This window comes from Vulpes vulpes, chromosome 11 (assembly GCF_048418805.1).
Source record: "Vulpes vulpes isolate BD-2025 chromosome 11, VulVul3, whole genome shotgun sequence".
NCBI classification, from domain to species: domain Eukaryota; kingdom Metazoa; phylum Chordata; class Mammalia; order Carnivora; family Canidae; genus Vulpes; species Vulpes vulpes.
Genome location: NC_132790.1, coordinates 30073326 through 30095305, shown reverse-complemented (window position 1 = coordinate 30095305; position 21980 = coordinate 30073326). Strand labels below are relative to the sequence as shown.

The following is a 21980-nucleotide window of genomic DNA, read 5'->3' as shown; positions in this document are numbered from 1 at the left end:
AATCCTAACCCAGATTTTTAGGTAAAGAAAGCAGAACCCAGAGCAATGCAGAGGTTGTACCTGCTATCTCAACTGCTCTTACTAAATTTCTACTATGAATCAGATGGCATAGACAGCTTCTCTATAAAATGTCATCACATGTGGTTAGACTCAGAAGTTGACATAAGAATCACGAAACCTGCAGAATCCTTCAGGATTTGGTGGCTGTGACCTGAGAGAGCTACTCTTGGTAGATAGACCACAAAAATCTACCCCCGCCCCCAAATATCGGCTCTATGCCACCTCTCCCTTACAGCTCTGCCGAATTTTTTAATGACATATCTGGGCTGCATTATGTTTCCTAAAGTTCAATCTCTTTGAAAAGCTGGGTAAATCTGATTATTTTTTCAGCCTTCTATCAGTAAAGGTGGAAGAAAAGAAGCAGCCCTTGCTGTTAAGTGGATGCATTGTCTTGTACTGTATACTTTTATATGTTTGTGCTTATGTTCCCTCTCTTGTGGACGATGTACTGCACATGTCTAAAGGCCAGCCACAGGTCATACTGCAAATGATCTGATCTCAAAGATCCTGTACCAGGCCCTCACCTTCTCCTTCTGAAGAGCTGGGAGTGTGCTCACAAAACTGGGGTTTTAGAATCAGAACCCTGGCATGCTAGAAACTTGAGGTCAAAACATACTGACTTCCTGTATCTTGGAACTGACAGTATACTAATGTCCTAAAATTATAAAATTATTTTATCTGCACCTATTAGAACTTGAGGATCCTAATGTATGAGACACCTACCACACCTATTCAGCAAATATTTTGTTAGTGCCTACTGCATGCTGGGCACTATGCTAGACTCAGGATACAAAGGTGGAAAAGGCTGCCAATGCTCTTGCTCCCAGGGAGTTTGCAGAGAGTGGCAGGATTTAAGAATCTTAAAATGTTAGATTCTGAGAGTGTGTTAAAATCCTAGAATGCTAGTGATGGAAGGGGGCCCTGGATCCTTCTCTCCGGCTCCTCCTTTCATGAGTCCCAGAGCCTTTTCCAGGCATATCCGATTAAAAATCTCACTCATAAGAACATCATTTCACTTCAGTGACATCACAGAATGGCCAGCTTGCAGGCATTCAGCGATCACCCAGGGCGGCTGTTCGTTTTACCAGTGCGGCCGCCGAGGTGCAGAGCCGGGCAGCTGTTTGATAGATAGCATGGCCCGGCAGAAGCAGACCCCAGGTCTCCAGGCCTCTCTCAGAGAACAGGCAAAGCAGGGCGGGCTTCCCGTGCGTGTGCGAGGGGTGCCCTCTTTGCAAGCCGTGCATGCAGACTTCTGCACCGAGGCCCCCGCTCTGCAGAAAAAAGTTTGCACCAACTACCTTTGCGGAGGCCACCAGCCCCGCCCCCGGACCACGTGTGCAGTAGATCGCCCGTGTTGGGAGCCCCTCCCCCGTTGATGCGTGTTTTATTTTGTTCCCTCCCCGGTCCCCGTGTGCGCAAAACCGATTTTCATTATTTTTTTCTGTCTGTGTTTGTCTTTGTGGTTCGCAGGTGCTCCCTTGCATTGTTCATCCGCTTCATCAACCCCTATAGAGCAGTCCCCCTCCCCGCCCCCCTCCCCTCCGGCCAATGAGAGCCAGAGGCGGTTGCTAGGCAGCGGTGTGGCCCAGCCAACCCCGGACTCAGACTCTGACGAAGAGTTTGTCCCTAATTCATTCTTAGTTAAAAGTGGCTCCGCCAGCCTGGGGGTCGCGGCGAACGGTAAGTCCCTCTCTCTTCCTAACTTGTGTGTGTGTGTGTGTGTGTGTGTGTGTGCGTGTGCACGTGTCTGTTCCTTTCATGGGCGATGCTGATTAATCTGTCTGCTTGGGCCGCTTGCAGGGGCGGAGGGCCTGGTGCATGGGGGGGCTCGGGGTGGTGGGGGGTGCCCGGCGCGGCTCGGAGACTCAGGCAGCCCCGCTCCTGCGCCGCTGCAGTGCTGGGGGTTCAGGGGGCTGCTGTCCCGCTCCCGTGACAGGCGTCGGGGGGAGACAGAGCTGCAGGGACAGAGATGCACAGGCACGAGACAGAAGCGTCAGGTGGAGACCGAGGCAGGCAAAGACACAGATCCCAACCGAGAAGGACAAGAAAGGTTAAAGCAAAACTAGCACTGATGGGCTGGCTGTCTCCTGTGTGTCAGGGCCCTGCCAGCCCCTAGCACTTGTTGCTTGGGGGGTGGGGGGGATCCTCCTCCCCACCCAGCCTGTGAAACCGGTGCTCTAGTGCCCCCCCATTAATCGTAAGAAAGCATACAGAAAGGACACTACCTGGAGGCCAGCGCTGGCTCTGAAAGTTCTTGACTTTCACACTGCCAGGAGACAGAGGGGCCCGAAGTTCCAAGCAGCTGCAGGGCCGAATGCTGGTTGCAGAGAGAGCCAGTGGTGTAAGCATGGATCTGCTCATAGGAAACACTATTCCAGGCCGTGCCCTGACTCTCCTAAGGTGAAGAGGCATGGCAGGGTATGGTGGAAGAGCCCTGGGCTGACCTAGGACCAGCAGACCCAGGTTTTAGTGCCTAGTCAGGTGCTGTGTGACCTGGATCAAGGTCCTCGCCCTCTCTGTGTCCAACAGAGGCTAATCTACGTCTTTGCAAGGATGACCAGAAGCCTCCAAGAGAGGGGATGATGTACAGCCTCTTTGAAAATCAGACAAAGACGTCTTTGGACTTGATGATTCTCTTCTGCCAGGATCTTAGGCCGTACGTTCTCTGTGACCAAAAGTCAAACTGTCCTCCAGGGCCTACTACCTTTGTGCTCCCTGAGGGTGGCATTGTCCTTTTAGTGGTTTGGTGTCACTGCTTCTCCATATGTTTTAGCTGCTGATGTTTTAAACTATGCACAGAATCAGGAACCCTGGACTAGGAGGGAGGAAACCTGTGTGCTCTGTGGGTCACTGGCTATTCGTTCTTGGCAAATGACTGTCCCTCTCTAGGTATCAGTTTCCCATTTGAACCAGTGACAGGGCAATCTCTAAGGTACTCTGAATGAATGAGTGCCATGTGGTGCTGTCAGGGGTGTGCTAGCCAGTAGCCTTCTTGAGTTTACTTAGGGGAAAAAATGTGTATGTATACACACACACACACACACACACACACATGCATGATGATAATTCTTTGCTCATTTCTGGGTAAATGAGCCTTCTAAGGTAAAAGACAAGATAGGAGATTAAAGTCCCTAATCTCTCCCTTTGCTAAATAACTGAATGAGAGCAATCACTTTATTGTAAGTTATGCAGCAAATTGATAGCATTGGTGCATTATTGATGTGCAGGGAAGATGGGGGTACTTTGGCCTACAAGCTGTCTGCTCAGTCATGCTCCTCTGTGCTGGTCCTCTCCCCAGGGGACCTAGAGACACTTCTCATTCCCTCCCTGGGGCTTGCTCTGAGACTGTCACTCTAAAGGTTGCTTATAAATGTGTCCCATGCCCAAAGGGAGAGTCTGGGTTTTAGTGATCTGCTGCTCTGGGGCTGGCAGTTCATGAGAGAGAACTAGTGAGTCTCACTCCACAGCTGGACCCTGCCCGCTACCTTCCTGTCCCCTGAAATCCCAAACTGAGTGGTCTTCTACGAGCAAAAAGACCTGCTGATCCTGGCATGAACCCAGCACCAGTGAGTGGAGATGAGTGGACTCTGCTGCAGAGTGGACCTGATACATGTTTTTAAGGTTTTGATTTATTTTCATGAAAGCAATGTTAAGTTATTTTAATGAGGTTATCTTTACTCTTTTTTGTCAATCATAAAAGTGACAATGCTTGTTAACATTCAGACAATACAGAATGGTAAAAAGCAAAGTTCTCTTGTAATCGCTCCTCCCAGAGATAACCATTTTTAACAGTTTGGTGCATGGCCTTAGAGGCACTCTTTGTGTAGTGTCAATTTAATAAGAGAATAAGTGAACGAGTGAGCAGTACAAACTGCCAAAGGACCAAAGTGCAGCCAAGAGAGCAAGGACCATGGGGCCTGACCTTCTGAAACTGGGTCCCGAATACGTGACCCTCGGGCAAGTACCTAACCTCTCAGACCATCAGTTGCTCTGTGAAATGGGGAAACCCTTCCAAAGGTTACTATGGAGTTTAAGAAAGGTAAAAGTCACAGATGTCCCTATTTCCCTTCCCTATCACCACAGCCCCATTCCCTCCCAGAGACCACCCTAAATAGATGAATTGCTCCAGCTCCTTCTGAGGCAGGCTTCCCCAGAGACTTAATTCAGAATGTACTTTAAATGACAAAGGCAGCCCCTTGGGCTCCTGGTGGGTGAAACTGAAGTGGTTTCCTTTGGTGGGAGCTGACTCAGCTTCCCGCTAGGTGGTGGTGGGGGGCTGACCCTCTGGAAACCAGCCTCCCCAGGAGCTCGACTGCTCTCTCCAGCGGCTCCCCAGAGGCCCTCTGCCTACAGCTGTGTCAACTCCAGCGCTGGGCTGCCATCCCAGGGCCACGAGGCCTCAGAGCCGCCTGGCCAGAATCCCCGTGTAAAGTGCAAGGAGACGCAGGAGGCATTACAGAACAGCTCATTGTCCCTGCGGGAAAGAAAACAGGGGAAGGAGCTCTTTCTGTCATCAAAGTCCTAATCTGCCCCCAAGGATAACCATCTAGAAAACACTGATATATGTATAAAAAGATTGCACTAAAATATCAGCTAGTCACAGCTGAAAAGCTAAAGGAAGTGGCGAGGATTAAGTAGGCATTTGTCCCTACCCCAGAGAAACTTTTTAGAATAAATATTAAGGGTTCTGTCAATTGTCATAACCTAGATTCTGAAGTCAAGGGACTTTTAAAAACTTGATAATATTTAAGAGGGTCAGGGAATAAATAGCTCAGAGAAAGCTGTCAGTTTTTCAAAGCCTAGGTGAGGAAGAGGTGGGGGGGATTTACGTGTGATGAGCATGCTCCGTGTGGAAGTCTCTCTGTACATGCATTAACTTATTTGAGCTTCCATTTTTTCCTATTTCTCTGCCAGGAAAACGAGGCCCATGAAGGGCCAGTGACTTGCCCATAGCTCCACTGCTTCTCAGGGGCATGTTAAAGATTCAGACCCAAGCCTGCTTGGCTCTACAGGCTCCTGTCTTCTTCCACCCTCACCCCTGCCCTCCACCCCATTTGTTTTGTTTTGTTTCCAATACCAGGTCCTATTATTTCTATGTCTCCTCCTTAGCAGGAGATTGGAGAAGAAGAATTCCACCAAAGAAAAATATCTTTAAGATTTTTAAAAGAATTTTTTTAAAGATTTTATTTATTCATGAGAGACGCAGAGAGAGAGGCAGAGACACAGGCAAAGGGAGAAGCAGGCTCCCTGCGGGGAGCCCGATGTGGGACTAGATACCAGGACCCTGAGCAGAAGGCAGATGCTCAACCACTGAGCCACCCAGGCGCCCCTTAAAAGAATTTTTTTTTTAAAAGAATTACAAGTTGTTAGATTCCTATTACTCATATCACAAACCTTGATGAAGTACCTCTTACGTGACAGGTGTTTAATCCCATTGAATTTTGGAATATGATTGAATCTTCATATCCACCTGTGACATAGACATTTCCAAATCTCATTGAGGCAGTACAGGGCCAGAGAAGTTAAGTAACTTCCCCTAAATCACTACAGCTTCTAACTGATAGAATTAGATTTGAACCTCAGGACTGTCTGATACCATAGAGTAGAATTTTTCACCTGTGTTTTTGTGAGAACTGTGGAAGTTTCAAAGATGAGTAGGTACAAATGACTGAGGCAGTAAATTTTGGTGCTGCTTCATGAAAGGCAAGCCCTGGATGCTGGGTCATCCATGGCTTCTTTTCTTTTCTTGTCCATCCCCACATCCTGCACTGGGCCCTTCCCACTTCACTTTACAGATTTCTCAAGCTGGTCACACTGGTCAACATCACTGCTGTTTGGCAGTTTCATGGACTTTCTCGGGCCTTAAGCAGCTGGAATTATTTTGTTTTGACTTCCAATCCAGTGGAGGAGTGTTTATTTTTCTTTCTAAATGGGAAACACTGCTACGTATGCCAGCTCCTTCCAAAAGTGTTTTCTTAAAATGAAACAAAACAAAACAAAAAAATTCAACTTAATTTAAGACCTATCCAGATTCCCTTGAGGGAGTCTGCCCGGGTCCTTTTTAGTCGTTTTGTGAAATCAGAAGGCAAAATTGTGCCTGTTTCCTACTGTTGAGAAGTGTCCACTGAGGTTTTGTCTCCTTTCACTGTGAATTTCATGGAACCTATTTTAGTTGTTCTGTGTCAACTCTCGGTAATTAGGTCTGGATGTTTCCCCAGTCCCAAAGATAAAGGACATTGGGGTATGGGAAGTTTCATGCAATTCTGTTCCCCTCTCCTCTCTCTTGGATTAAAATACTCTTGCTGGTAAATAGATTCTTATATCAGCTATGTAGAGAAGTTAAGTTACCTCACTCCTAGTAGCAAGACAAACTGATAGGTTCCTTTATTCATTTATTCATGGCGACATTTGAAATATCTGTGGATGTTATCCAGACAGATGAGGGGGAAGGGGCCTCCTAAACAGAAAGACCCCATAAAACTGTTATTAAACCAATGGGATCAAAATCTCTTAAATGAACCCCTTGGAGCCAGATGCATTTCAGAATCCAGAAATTTTCAGCTTATGAAAGAAAATACAGTTCATCAGATGTGTTTTTCTTAACATTCCCAGAGTGCTCAGGTAGTCCACGGTAATCAAACACATCAATATATCTGTGATGAAACATGAATAGTCATACTCATGGGATTAAAAAAAAAAAAAAGACTGAGCTTCATTTAAGTTCAAGTTTTGCCATGAAAAGAATTTTGATAGAACTTTTGGTCTCAGAGTTTGGGGGATTTCAGAATGGTGGCTAATGGATGATGAACCTGAATTGTGCCTTTTTTTAAATGAGGGTACCAGGATTCAAAGGTTTGGTAACTTGCCCGTGGTTATAGAGATAACTAGATAGCTTGATACCTAGAAGGGATGCTACAGGTGCAAGTCACTGGCTAGGAAGCTCTCTAAGAGCTTGCTGTTTCTCCATGACAGCTATTTAGAAAGGCCAAGCCCCCACTGCTGTAAATGTGGGAACTCAGAGCCCAGGTCGGGCCAGCAGGCTGGCTGTCTCCCTGCAGAGGAATTCAGGAGGTAAGGCCAGGTGTTCAATTTTCCAGAATCCAGAACTGGCCCCAGACTTTGTGCCCTTTCCACCCTACCCGGTACCTCCCTCAACTAAACAAGCCCTCACCTGTGGCTTCCCTCTAGGGGCAGGCCATTGTGCCCCTCTAATTGGGGGCAGTGGAGACAACCACACAGAGGTGACTTCTGTTTCCCTACAGTTTACAAAGCCCTTTTTCATACATTACCCCAGGCAAACTCTGGTGACTCTAATTTAATTGCCACATTGGCTTTCTAGGAGGTAAGGCTTCTTCCTGACCTTGCAAAATAAACAGGTCACATTTTGAATTAATGTAACCAAATGTCCTGGGAGAAGGAGAGCCCTTTAATTAGTCACTCACGTGACACAATTGTAGACTCTCTGCAGCTCCTTTTCCACTAATTTCCCCAAATACCATTGCATTAAAAGGTACAAAAATAACATTTTTGGGTGTACGGCTTGATTAGATCTAGGAATTCCTAGACCACCCCCCGAGGAAGGCACGTTAGCCATGTGTCTGGGCTTTCTCCATCTGGAAACTAAGCCTGGTTTGTGTCCCCACTGAAATGTTAGTGGCTGGCTCCATGAGGCCCCGTGGACACCAGACCACATCTCAGAGCATCTCCTGACACTTCAGGTCCCAGACTGTTGAAGAGGCGCCAGGAAGGAGGCCATGGAGAGTTTGTGAGATTAATACAACTAACACTCGCGAAGCCCTCACATTCCTAGAGGGCGTTCACATGTGTCACCTCATTGGATCCACAGCACAGCGCTGTGAGATTGGCTCCATGTGGAGTCACGGGAGCACCATCATACACTGGAGGAAACATGCTCAGAGGCAAGCAGCTTGGTACAGAGCTGCCCACTCGGTGCATGGCTTTCAAGCAGGTTTGGCTTTGCTCACAGTGGCCAGTCCAACCTGTGAGGCCACTGCCATCCACAGAAGCTCCATCTCCCAGTGATCAGCCTCACCTGGAGAGGCCTCACCCTGACCCTTCACCATAGAAAGCTGCTTGTGAGGAGACTCACATCCCCAGAGCAGTAGACCTGGCTCCCGAGCCCAGCTCTTCCTCTGACCCGCAGTGTGACCCCACGAGAGCCTCTCCTGCAGTCCCTGTGGGCAGTGGGAGAACTAGATTACATCAGCATTGCCAGGCCTTACTGGCGCAGTTCGTCACTGTCACTGGTGTGCCTGCCTGCACTACTCTTTCCTACCCTGCCTCCTTTTACAAACTTTTTTTTTTACCTAAGTGAATTTATCTTTTTTTAAAGATTTTATTAATTTATGTAAAAGAGAGATGAACGGCGGGGAGGGGCAGAAGCAGATCCCTGGCTGAGCAGGGAGCCTGAGACTGGGGGCTGGATCCCAGGACCCTGGGATCATGACCTGACCTGAAGGCAGACACTTAACCAACTAAGCCACCCAGGTGCCCCAAATTTATTTATTTTAAAAGAAAATTGTGTATTTCTGCTGCAATTCACTTGCCATAAATAGAGGGTAGCCGTAGAAATAGATACAGTGGAAGCAGTTATCACAACCTGTCAAAAGAATGCCTGCTTGAGGACACAGCAGAAGTTGGCTTCTCTTTGTTACACAGGGACCTTGGCAAATGTTAAAAACACAGCAGTACTAAACTGAGACTTCCTCCTCGACATCATCTAAAAGCCTGAAAGCAGCTATCCTGCATGTGACTCGGAGTGCTTTAATGTCCTGGATGCCACCAAAATTGCATCCGTAGGATACCCGACCCCATGGCTTTTCCCAGTACTCTGGGCTTTCAGTGCTACCCCCTGTAGCCTGCTCACTTTGGGAATAAACGTCTCTTGCTGCTCTCAGAATCTACCCTTCTTGCCTTTCCTAAGTGTGGTCTTCTCTGAGCGATCTGTTCCCACCCTCCCCTCGGAGCCCCCTGCCCTCTGCCCCTGTCATCAGGTCTGAGCTGGGTGCTTTGAGCTCAGCTGGATCCCCCATCACTGGTTAATGGCTCCCAGTTTGGACAAGGAAACCATGTGGTTTCCTTCCTCCCCCCACCTTCCTCTCCTTTCTGCCCTCCACTCTCTCCCTCTGAACTGCTATTATTTATATAGGTGTTTGAGATTAAACAACTAAAAAAATTCACTTTGCTCTAAAAGGCCTAAAAGAACCAAAGCCAGACTTAAAGCCGAAACAGTACAATGTGGAGCCATTAGAGGGAAAGATAGATTATGGAGGCCTGGAGATCCTTACAGTGCTGTGTGGCCACAGCAAGTTGCTTAACTTCTCTGGATCTGTTTCCTCCTCTGTAAAATGGATATTGGTTTGAATAGAACTTCACCAAATTGCTGTGTATATGAGAAAATCCGGTCAAGACTTCTAACGTGATGATCACTACGGTACCCCATGAATGTTAGTTTCCTCTTCCCCTCCTGGCACCCAAAAGATTTTGGCCAGTCATCCCTGGAAGGAAGGTGGATTCCCCCATTGCCACCCAGGCTTGGAGAAGATACAATTAACAGCTCTGTTTGGGTGTCCTGAGCTTTAATCCCCCTTTTTCTCCTGCATGATTTCCAGAGACTTAGGATAGGGGAGTGAGCCCAAGGCAGCAGCTAAACAAACATAGCAGGGGGTCTTGGAAACCGAGCCCCAGCCTTGCTGGCTGGAGCACCCTGCATTGCTTCCATTCCCATAGTGCCAGGAACTGAGTGTTGATATCTGGTACCAGATGAAACGCTGTGATGTCTTTTCCTTCTGGTCAGCTAGCCTTCCCCCCACCAGAGTTGAAAGGAGAGGAAAATGACTGGTAATTCATTTAGGCTTCACTCCTTCTCTCCTCAATGGATCATATTTCTATAAATAACTCTGGGAAGCTGCTGCACGGAATAACAAGAGTAATACATATATTTGCACTTCTAAAGACCTCTCTTCTGCAGCCGCAGTGGGGGCTGGGCGGGGCGGACTATCCGGCTGATGTGAGTGTCCTTCCCTAGTGGCTGTGGCCCTCCTCCAGCTCCTCCAGGCTCCCTTCTCTCGCCCAGCTGCCCAGCTGTAAGATGGGGGTAAGAATAGCAATCCGGGGGTTGTTTCAAAGGTGCGATGGGATGATAACGTCTTGGGCGCTGAGATTCTAGCGTGTGGTCAGTATGTACTGGTCTCTCCTCATCATCTCTGGCAAAGAATGGGGTATGTTTTTAGATGGTGAGGAGGTTACCTGATCAAAATTTAAGTTGTGATCACGTCTCTGCTACTATCTGGAAAATGAGCAAAAACAGAAGTTGAGATGAGACTTGCCTATTTTCTAGTTTTGCGAATCCTGCTCTCCTTAGCCGAAACACTTCCTACTCCGTCTTTCCTCCCCTGGACCACTGCGGTAGTGTCCCCAGGGGCCGCCCTGCCGGCTGTCTCTCCCTTTCCTCCATCCTCACACCATCCCAGGGTGATCCCTCCAAAGCCCAGAGCTCTGTCGTGGTCCCCTTCCCCCGCCACGGCACCCCTCAACATGTTCCCACTGCTGGCAGGGGGGGGGGGCCTGACTCAGCGGCAGCCACAGCCAAAGCCCTTCTTCCCAGGGGCCCTCCCCTCTCTTTGTTTACTTCTGTGCTCCCGCCAGGGAGCTGTGGCCACAGTAAACTACCACGGTTCTTGAAGGGACAAGGAATGTTCCCAGTGCTAAATACAGGGCCTGCGGTGAATATCTGGCATTATTGGGAGCAAAGGCTTCTGAATGTAACAAAACCTCATTAATTTAGAGTGAGAACAGTGGAAGGTCTTTCTGATTTGGACTGATAGGGGAAGAAATGAAGCTTGTTTACCCTTCAGAACCAATTCAATTCAGGAAATTATTATTAAAGACTTACATTGTGCCGGGGCTCATGGAGAAAAGCAAGCAGTCTGCTAACCTGTTGGTTGTTGGAGAGACAGCAATACACTTAAACAAACCTGCCCTGAAGCAGGCGTCGTTAGGGGGGGCAAGGAGGCAAGCATGCCAGGGTCTGTGGGGCTGCAGAAGTTTAATGCAAACTGGGAGGTTCAGGGCTTTTTTTCTTTTTTAAAGATTTTATTTATTTATTCATGAGAGACACACAGAGAGAGAGACACACAGGCAGAGGGAGAAGCAGGCTCCCTGCAGGGAGCCTGATGTGGGACTCCATCCCAGGACTCTGGGATCATGACCTGAACCAAAGGCAGACATTCAACCACTAAGCCACCCAGGTGCCCAGGAGGTTCAGGTTTAATGCAAACTGGAGATAGACCATAACTCCCAAGGAGCACAGACGAGTTTACACATCCAGGTTCTGCCCAGAAATAAGCTTTGGTTTTATGATCTACAGTCTGCTACAGATTGAATTGTGTCCCTGAAAAAGCCACCTTTTGAAGCCCTGGCCCCCATGTGACAGTATTGGAGGTAGATCCTTTAAGGAAGTGAGTGAGGCCATCTGAGATCATAAGGGTGGAGCTATGATGTGGACGAAACCCATATCCTTACAAAAGGGGAAGGGATACTATTGTTCACTTGCTCTCTGCCGTGTGACACAGCAAGGAGGTGACCGTGTGCAAGTCAGGAAGAGAGCTCTCACCAGAAACCAAATCCTATTGGAACCTGATCTTGGGCTTTCCAGACTCCCGAACAATGAGAAATAAATTGTTGTTTAAGCCATCCAGGCTATGGTACTTGGTCGTGACAGCCCAAGCAGACAAGGAGAAGGTGTAATGAGGAGCCGGGAAGGTCATACTTTACACATCAGTTATTTGTGTGCAACTAAATACTTCCAGTCTAATTGTGGGATTTGGAAGCATTTATTTCCTCAAATTCATTCATTCATTCATTCATTCATTCATTCAGCATACTTTTCCAGGCGTGTGTTCTGCGTGGGGTCCTGTCCTAGAGGGTTCTGATTATACCTCATCTGTGCCCTCCATGTGTAGCCAGGTGCATGGAGGACAGGTCTGCTGCAGGGGGGACAGAGGGAACATCCGGGTCTGCTGCAGGGGGCAGTGGTGGAAGACAAGGCTCTCTTCCTCTCTTCAAGCAAAGAGCTGGTGTGGCAGGGCCCATCTCCACCCTACCCCCTACCCCCTCTTGTAGTGCAGCCTCTTTAGAAGATTCCATTTCCCCAGGGTTTGAGGTGGAATGGAGTGAGCAGTGTGCACTGAGGGCAGGTGTACCACTCTATACTTCACTTACTTCAAAGCTCAGGGAGAGGAGGGAAGGTGACAGGCGTGGCCTCAGGAACTGAGGAGGGCTGCACACACCTTTGGATTGTGTAACAGAAGGGCAAATCCTATTATTGTGCACTTAGAGGGTGCTGGGTGCTGTGCTAAGTGCTCCACCTTTTCCTACCTGTGAATCTGTATGACTGGTGGGTTCTAGAGCAGGAGAGTTAAGAGTGGAGGTTTGAATTTTGGCTCTGCCTCTAGTAGCTAAGACCTTGAGCAGAGGACTTCTGAGTTTCCATTTTACCTCATGTATAAAATAGGGATGATAATAATGCTTACTTCATATGTGGAGTACACAGCAAAGTATGTGACTATTATAAAGTTTTAAATGGACACTACTGTTACTGTTACCCTTATTCTGGTCATTGTGTTACCGAACCAAGCCTCAGAAAGGTACAATTAACTTGGCCAAGGTCACGCAGATACTAAGTGACATTTTGTTGCCCAGGTGTGCCTGGCTTCTCCACCCAACCTCATCTCACCCCCTGCAGGCCACCTTCCCTCCTCCAACAGCCATCATCCCTCTTTCCTGACTGTCCAGGACACCAAAAGTCTCAGAGAGCCTCTGCAGCAGATCAGAAATCTCTCCCCCTGTCCCACATTGAAGAGAAGGCTGCGTGCACACTGTGGTGGCAGTCCCCAGGCCCTGGCCAGAATCCTCCTGAAAGGAAACCGCTGAGTTGCACTCCAGTGCTTAGCTCTTTTAAGATGCCCGCATTGGGCCCCTGTGTGGGTGACAAGATGATGCATGAGGTCTGGCTAAGCAGCTTATTTGTCTGAGCTGGTGATGGCCTTTGTCCTGAGTTGGGTTAATGGTAAGAGGCAGTGGCCCTTTAAAGCCTGGACAATGGACAGGCTTCTCAGGTCACCGAATCACTCAGCAAATGGCCTGGGCCCCTCTAAGCATGGGGGGCCTCTGCCCCTCCACTCTGTGCTAACCCTGCTCTTCATTTAGTGACGGGCTGCTCCCCTCCTCGCCAGGAGGGACACTTGGATTTAAAGGAGAGAAAGACTCAAAGAGCATTCAACAGACAAAGGATGTCAGAGGAGGGAACCAAGACAGAGAGAGGACAGGAGATAACTCCTGACTCCCTGTCTCCACCCTGCACTGACCCTGCACGGTGCTCTCTTGCTCTGCTCTTTCCCCTCCCCTGATGCATGGCACCCACGATGACCTGTAACAGTGATTTCCCAACACACCTTCCACTACTGGAACCTAATGCTACAGATTACAGTTCAGACTTCCCAGATGGCAGTCAGGACCCACTAAAGTGTGCCCTTTCCCCTCCTGCTTGAACCTGGGCCCCCTCTCCAGTAAGGCGCACCACTGACCTTCACTACCTGCTTCAACCAAAGCCGCCCCCTCTTGTCAGCTTCCTACGTTTGCCACTGGGTAAGATCCTATTGAAAGAACACTTCAAGTATTAGGCATTTTTTTTTCAAAGTTAATGAAAACCACTGATTTAAGTCAATCCATTCCTTACTTGAAGAGTGGCTGAGCTAGATTTGAAGCCAGGCCTTCTAATTCCAAATCCTGACTTTCTCTCAATGAATATATTCACTTATCCTTTCTACAAAGATCTCTTGACCTCCTACTGTGTGCCAACCACTGAGGTAGGGCCAGGAGTACTAATGTGAATCCTGCCCTTCAGGAGGGGCTGAACATTAACATCCAGTTACTGAGAATCTAATGATGCAAATGTGAAAAGTGCCTAGTGGCTTCAGCATCTAGATAGCCATTGATGATCATGGTAAGGCCATTTGCAGGGTCATTTAGGAAGTGAGAGGGCAAAAATAGTTTGGATAACTGAGTATAAGATTGCACTTTGTACCATGGATTACTAATTATAACAGGAAAAGGTTCTTAGTGGTGGGGAGATCAGGAATCGTCACCTGTGTGACCATTTCGTGGTCAGTAATATGAAGCAAGGACGAGTACATTCCATCACATGTGAGATGTGCTTGCCCAAAATATTAACCTGAATCTAATCACGAGAAAACAGTCAAGACCCATCCAGGATTTAGGGATAATCTTTAGGGCAGCTGACCTGGACTTTTCAAAAAGGTTAGTGCCATGAAAAACAGTAATCCAAGTGCTAGGTTGGGTGGAAGTTTCTTCTAGATTGAAAGAGACTAAATGAATATAGCAGCCATATTCTTTCTTTTTTTGATTTGTTTAAATTCAATTAACATATAGTGTATCATTCATTTCAGATGTAGAGTTCGGTGATTCATCAGTTGTATATAACACCCAGTACTCATCACATCACGTGCCCTCCTAATGTCCATCACCCAGTTACCCCATCTCCCACCCCCACCCCTCCAGGAACCGTCAGTTTGATTCCTACAGTTAAGAGTCTTTCATGGTTTATCTCCCTCTCTGATTTCACTCCTTCCCCTATGCTCCTCTGTTTTGTTTCTTAAATTTCCACATATGAGTGAGATCATACGATAATTGTCTTTCTCTGCATGACATATTTCGCTTAGCAAGATACTCTCTAGTTCCATCCACATCATTGCACTTGGTAAGATTTCCTTTTTTTATGGTTGAATAGTATTCTGTTGTGTGTGTGTGTGTATATATATATACAATATTATATATTATATATATATATTGTATATATATATTGTATATATATATTGTATATATATATTATATATATATTGTATATATATATTGTATATATATTATATATATATTGTATATATTGTATATATATACACAATATTATATATTATATATATATATTATATATATATTGTATATATATATTATATATATATATATTACATCTTCTTTATCCATTCATCTGCAGATGGACATCTGGGCTCTTTCTACAGTTTGGCTATTGTGGACATTGCTGCTATAAATGTTGGGGGTACAGGTGGCCCCTTCGGATCACTACATTTGTATCTTTGGGGAAAATCCCTAGTAGTGCAGTTGCTGGGTCATATGTAGCTCTATTTTCAACTTTTTGAGGAACCTCCATACTGTTCTTCAAAGTGGCTGCACCAGCTTGTATTCCCACCAACACTGTAGGAGGGTTCCCCTTTCTCCACATTGTTGCCAACATCTGTCCTTTCCTGACTTGTTCCTTCTAGCCATTCTGACCTGTGAGAGGTGGTATCTCATTGTGGTTTGGGTTTGAATTTCTCTAATGCCAAGTGATGTTGAGCATTTTTTCACATGTCTGTTGACCATTTGTATGTCATCTTTGGAGAAATGTCTATTCATGTCTTCTAAATATAGCAGCCACGTCCAAGCAACATTTGAGTCCTGGTTAGCTCCTAAGTTTCTTTTAAGGCTATACAGAAGACATCTAGGGAAGAATTGGGGAAGTTTGTAAATATGGCGCATATATATATATATATATATATATATATATATATATATAGTGATGTTATGGAATAATTGTTCATTTTCTTAGTTGTGATCACAATATTGTGGTTGGATGGGGAAATGTCCTTATTCTCAGGAGACGCATGCTGATGTAAGGTGTCCTGATGTCTGCAACTGTCTTTCAAACAGAAAAAAAATTTTGTAGAGAAAGATAATGAAATAAAGCAATGTGGCAACATATTAACAATTGACAGATTTAGGTGAAGGGTAGATAGATGTTTTTGAACTATTCTTTCTACTTTTCTGTAGTCCTGCAAGCTTTCAAAATAAAAAGCAGAAGAGACTTTGCTCAGGTTGAAGAGAGATTGGACAGAGCCATTGAATTTTTGGAAAGGTTTTGTGGGATGGGCAAGTTATGGGCACTTCATGTAGTGCGATTACACCTTCACCCTCTTTGGGAGCTCAGAATATAGAAACCCTCTGAACCTTTACAGAGAATTGATAGTTTAGCAGTTGTGCTAAAACAGGCTCTTCCTGGGCGTGGAGGGGACTTGGTTGAGGCGCTGGAGCTGGTAATGGGAACCACATTGGCAAAAGTGTGCGGAGCCCCACCCCAGAAATAGCCCTTCTGTGCTGAGGCAGGACAACTGGAATGAATTATGTGCATTCATACTTGTTAAACTGCCTTGGCACCAGAAGTGATCCCTGTAACCTGAGCTTTACAGCGGTACAGCTATAGTTAAAGTTGGGCCAGCCTTGCCCCCGCACCCTCTCTGTCAGAGGTTTATAGCTAAAGCATAAAGCAATTCAGCATGAGCTGAAACATGAAAAACTCCTCCAGATTGCAAAGGCGAACTTTTCTGTTTAAAGTTTTCTAGCAAGGCAGCATTTTAGAATAAAGCCTTTTCCATCTCCTGCTTTTCCAGCTTTGGCCAGAATCCCAAAAGCCCCTACCCTCATCCCCACCCCAGTCCCCATCTCCAACCGAGACCACAATCCAATCAAACACAGAAGCTGCTGCATTCTGTGGTTAGAAGGGTTGTATTGAGGCTGGAGAGTCCTGCTTTCTGAGTCTGAGCTATAAAGCTGTGTGGCCTTGGGCAAGTTGGTTTCCTTCTCTGAGCTTCAGCCTCTTGCTAGTTTATGACAATATTAATTACAGAGTTGCTCAGTCCATACAGGTGTGTGGTCATTGAGTGTATGGTGACAGGACACACAGTGACGCTGTTTAAATACTGTCTTACTGATTATATCTGAGTGTATCAAATACAGAGAGATCTGTGGAGAATAGCTATCTTTTTTGGTCAGAAGGAAAAATCTTACCTGAAATTACTATTTTTGTCTAAAAGGTAGCCAAAGTGCACTTCTTAATGGAAAAGAAATCACGTGGAAAGATACAAGGAAAGATTTTGATTTTGTACTCTCATTAAGAATTTCTGGTAAAAGGGGGGATAGGCTTTGAAATCAAATAGGCTCAGGTTAAAATCCAAGCTCTGCCACCTACTGGCAGCATGCCCCAGGCAGGTTAATAATCCATCTTGAGCCTCAGTCACTTCATCTGTATAGCACAGCATCATAACGCCAACAGGCGTCAGAATGAGTGAGAAGCAGCACACCTTATATGAAAAGGTCTTTGCCCCGCGCCTACCAAATAGTAAGCATTTAATGAATAGAGCTGCAGCCAATATTGAATCTGAGAGGAGGAAGGGTCTTAATATCGAGACCTGTCTCTCAAGTGTTCTTCTTGGGCACCGGGAATGACAGACCAAGGGCGGCCAGCTGACATCAAAAGCCCTGCCCTGCAGACCTTCCAACAGATGATGAAAATGCACCATGATTTCTGCCCTTTTGAAGCTCTTGTCTTAGCCCCCCAAGCTATGAGGGGTTTGACAGGCTAGGAGGACACTGGGGATAGGGCGAAGCTGTGGTTGCTATTTCAAAGTAAAATATCTCCTTCAGACATGGCAAGCTGGTTTGTTCAGAGCCCAGTACCTGGATATGTGGTCCAGCAAAGGGGATAACCTTCACTCACCTGTGTCTTCTGGCAAACATGGCTAGAGATGAGTGGGAAAGTGTGGGCCAGAATTAGGTTCCTTGTTTCCTCTTGAGTCAGGATTAAGAACCCCGGACAGCTTCATGGGAGGCAAAGCATTTTCATCTGGGTCCGCACAGTGTCAGCCAGTACACCCTACACAGGCTTGCCTTCCAATCCCAGCTAGCCCCACTAGCCATGTGACACTAGAAAGTCACTCCACCTGCTTGGCCTTCACTCTTCTTAGCACTAAAGGGAGAATAAGACCTGCTCTCCTGGCCTCTCTAGCCTGTTATGGGAATTCTAGGAGCTAAGACATATGAGAGTGTCAGCTGCACAAGAGGAGGATAGTGAGGCAGCCCCCCCCCCCCCCCAGGAGCACGCTCTCCAGCCAGGCAGGCACAGCGTATGCTCAGAACGCACTGTTTTCCCAAAAAGCTACATGCAAACAGAGGATGTTATTACCAAAATACTTGGTAAATAGACTGTTTAGTAAATGGAAACATTTTAAGTATAGGATAGGAGAGAGAATACTAATATTTACTTGCCATCTGCTACCCTCAATTTATTCTGGTTTTGGCATCTAGATTCTTGGCTGTGTATTTTTGCACCTTAAAGCAGAACACCTGGATTATCAAGACTTTTTCAAACAGGTCATCTACAATAACACTAAAGATCAAAGCATATTTGATCCTACTAGAAAAAAAAATGATTTTCAAATATGCCTTGAAAATCGCCATCCCTCTGGACAGGTGAGAATTTATGATAGGCAATTAAAATGATGTGCATTTGCAGAATGTGTATTTCTCCTGCTAAAGCAGAGGAAGGAACGTATAAAAAGGGGGCAGGTGAGGTTAGAAAGGGAATGGACTTGCTTCCTGCCCATTGGCAGGTTGGGTTAAACATTTCCAAAGCGAGTGTTCCTTGGGATAGCACTCTGTTGCTCACAGCCACTCCCAACTCCTCACTCCCACATCAGGATCCCTTCTTTTTCTGTGTCCTTCTTTCAAGAGTAAAGGTCCTTCAAAATGTGCCTCTTCCAAGATTGTGAAAGTGCCTAAAAGTTGGGGAGTGAAATCACCCCCTTCCTTTGGGGCCCCCTGCCCGAGCTCAGCGGCTGTCACCTGTGGACTGGGAACAGGTGCATGCCTGTTGTGTGAAAGGTACACATCCATCCTTATGTGTCTTTAGCTAGGGCCCTTCTCTGGGGCTGGGGTCAGATGCACATTTCTGGGATGGGAAGAAAGAGTCTATCCCAAAGACTCACAAGATCTTGTGCCAGTTCCTGAGGAGTTTAATCAGGTTTAAAAGCCTGGTCAGCGTTCCCACTTCACCTTCAGCCTTGCGGGAGCTCTCTCGGAAAGACTCACCATCTGGAGGAAGGGCACAGAACCAGTCTCAGATCCCCACTCCTCCAATTTATAGCCACTAGCACCGAACTATCCATCTCCCACTCTAAGTCTGATTTCTGTCCTTTGCAAAATAGACATAATAATTCTTACCTTGGGAGAGTGGGGCAGTTGGCAGGACTGAGGTAGTATTGGTGAAAAGATGAGTGGGGGTCCTGGCGCAGGGTAAACATGTGAATAAGCCAATCTTCTCACCCACGGACTCCTAGGGAACTGAACCAGATGTACGTACTGCCCACAGGGCTTGTGCTTATGAACGGATAAGGGATCCGAGAGGGGAAAGCAGATCAGCCTTTGCATTAGAGGAAGGCCAGCCAGCTGGTGCTCCAGTGCTGTCGCCAGTGTGGCTCACACCATGTTTCTCTGTGTTTAGAAGACCTCATCAACCCAAGTCTCGCCACCGCTCAGGGGTGGGAATAAATACTTCTCAGGATTATCACAGGATCCCATGAGATCATGTGTATGAGAGCATCAGGCACAGTGCCTGGCACATGATAGATGCTCAGAAAATGTTGACTTTTTCAAAAAGGAAATCTTGTTAAAGCCAGGCCGAGAGTGCAGTCTGTGATCTGTCAGGAGTCAGTCCCCTGCCTGCACCAGCAACGGCCTCGTGAGGTGACAACAAGTCAGGGCAGCCTCAGGCTGCAGGGAGTGCCTGCTCTGGATTGTACAAGACATTGGGGTGGGCACCAAGAGCTGAGTGGTTGAGCTCCTCGCTCTGCTCTGCCCCTGCACCTGCTTCTAGTGGGTCACAGCTAACGTCCTGCCAGGACTTTGCCTTTCTGCCTCCCAGCCTGAGGCCAGGCTACTTTCAAGTCAAGACCTGACCAGAACAGCCTCTTGTTGTCAGACATTCCTAGTTCCATGTATGTTTGATGCAGGTCCCTTGGCTTCCCCAGGGGACCTGCAGTCCCCTTCCCTCTGCCAGTCCCCAGTGTGTCACATTCTCTGTTCCTCCAACATGCCTGGCCCCTTTCCCAGGTCTGCCCTTCTCTACAGCAGTACTTTTGCAAGGCACTGACAGGTGCCCTCATGTCCCTTGGCATGTCCCTCAATGCCAGCATGATTCCCGTTTCACAGGTGAGGTAGCTGAGGCTCAGAGAGATCAAGTGGTTTGCCCAGCATCAGGCAGCTAGCAGGTGACCAACGCATAGTGGCCAGTAGGAGATCACGTGGTCTCTGCACCCACTGCAGGCAGGGCTCCCAGGAAGAGCTTCATGGTGTCATTAGTTGAGAGGACTCGCCTGCCCAGGCATTCAGAGTACAGGATGTTTGTTCACTCATTTGCTTAACAAAGTGAGGCAATTTGTCAGGTTCTTCTGGTAATTCTCAGACATAAGGGTTTAGGCAGAGACAGCTCTTGCCTTTAACGGAGAACGGCTTGAGGGTGCTATTTCTGGTAGGCCTAGGACCAGAGGGAGAAGAGAAAGCAGCTGTAGAGATTGGGTAAGTGCTTGGCTTGTCAGAAACATAATCCCCCCACACCTGTGCCCTGGAAACACAATCCAGGGCTCTGAGATGCACTTTCGTCTGTCACCAGGGTGTCCCCCGGGTGACCTGCCCAACCGTATCAAAGCTGGTGGGGCTCAGGTTACAAGGCCCATTCTCAGGGCTCTTGAGTCCCAACAATGGCTGTTTGTCCTTTGGAACTGCCATCCCCCAGGAGGAATGTTAATGGGACCAAGAATAGAAGGGGGAAGGGGGCAGACTGACCAGTCAGAGCCCAGGCTCAGGTCTGCCTCTTGAGTGAGCTCATCCGTGCATGTCTGCTAGTCCCTCCAAGAGACTCTTAAACCAGCTCCAGGAAAGAGGGATTCATCTTCTGTTCTCCCTAGCTCAGAGCACCACTCCTAAGGATGGAGGTGGTGGTGGTGGTGGGATTCTCTGCCTAATATGGGCCTTAGTCTACCCCTTGGCAAAGGTTACAACTCAAGAAATACTAAGAGCAGAAAACCTAAAAATGGCTTGGATGTTCAGTAATCGAAAGTTGGTAAAATGACATTATCTGACATTATCTCTTGTCCATATGATGATCTTTTAAATCACCACTAAAATCATGTGTTCAAATAATATTTAAAGATATGAGGGGTGCCTGGGTGGCTCAGTTGGTTAAGTGTCTGCCATTGGCTCGGGTCACAATCCCGGGGACCTGGGATGGAGTACTGCACTGGGCTCCCTACTCAGTGGGAGCCTGCCTCTCCCTCTCCTCCTCTCTTGCTTTCTCTCACTATCTTTGTCTCTCTCTCTCTCAAATAACTAAAATCTTTTAAAGAATAAAAAAAACAAAGATATGAAAAAAACCCATATTGTATATATTAAGTGGAAAGAAAGTGAGATCAAAAACTGTATGCACAGTAAGAACCTAATTGGATAAGCACATGCTTACATATATATAAGAAAAGACTAGAAGGAAATAGACCAGGGCATGTTAACAGTGATTATTATTGGGTGCTGTGGCTATGACAGAGTTTTGGTTTTTCCCTTTGTACTTTTATCCTGCATACATTTTCTAGCAAAAACATTCTTACTTGAGAGTCAAAAGAAAATTAATTTCTTAAAAGTTAATTTATTTCACCCCTGGTATACCTGACACTGTGCTGGGTGCTGAGGATAAGAGATTTGGAAGAACCTAGATTCTCTGCTCTCCGTGAGCTCATAACTAGCAGGGCATAAAAATACACCAGCAGATTTTTCTAATCGTTATTTCCAACAACAGCAGCAGCAGCAACAACAACCATTATAACAACACGTTTGTTAAGTGCTATGGGATGTTCTAAAGGCTTTATGTATATTTACATTTAAACCTTACAACTCAATGGGTAGGTAGTTATTAACCCATTTTACTGATAACACACGATGCTGTG

At 46.8% G+C, this 21980-nt stretch overlaps 1 protein-coding gene across 12 annotated transcripts in view; it reads left to right on the top strand.

Moving 5' to 3' along the window:
* TENM4 (teneurin transmembrane protein 4) overlaps nucleotides 1-21980 on the top strand; it is a 2793707-nt gene that overhangs the window by 2509215 nt on the left and 262512 nt on the right. For 5 of the 12 annotated variants that reach the window (XM_072726015.1, XM_072726017.1, XM_072726016.1 and 2 more), the window contains one exon: nucleotides 1531-1740. The exons of the other annotated variants lie outside the window; for them this stretch is intronic. In XM_072726015.1, the coding sequence (XP_072582116.1) occupies nucleotides 1531-1740 (210 nt within the window). The remainder of the gene's footprint in view (nucleotides 1-1530; nucleotides 1741-21980) is intronic. 12 annotated transcript variants of the gene reach the window in all.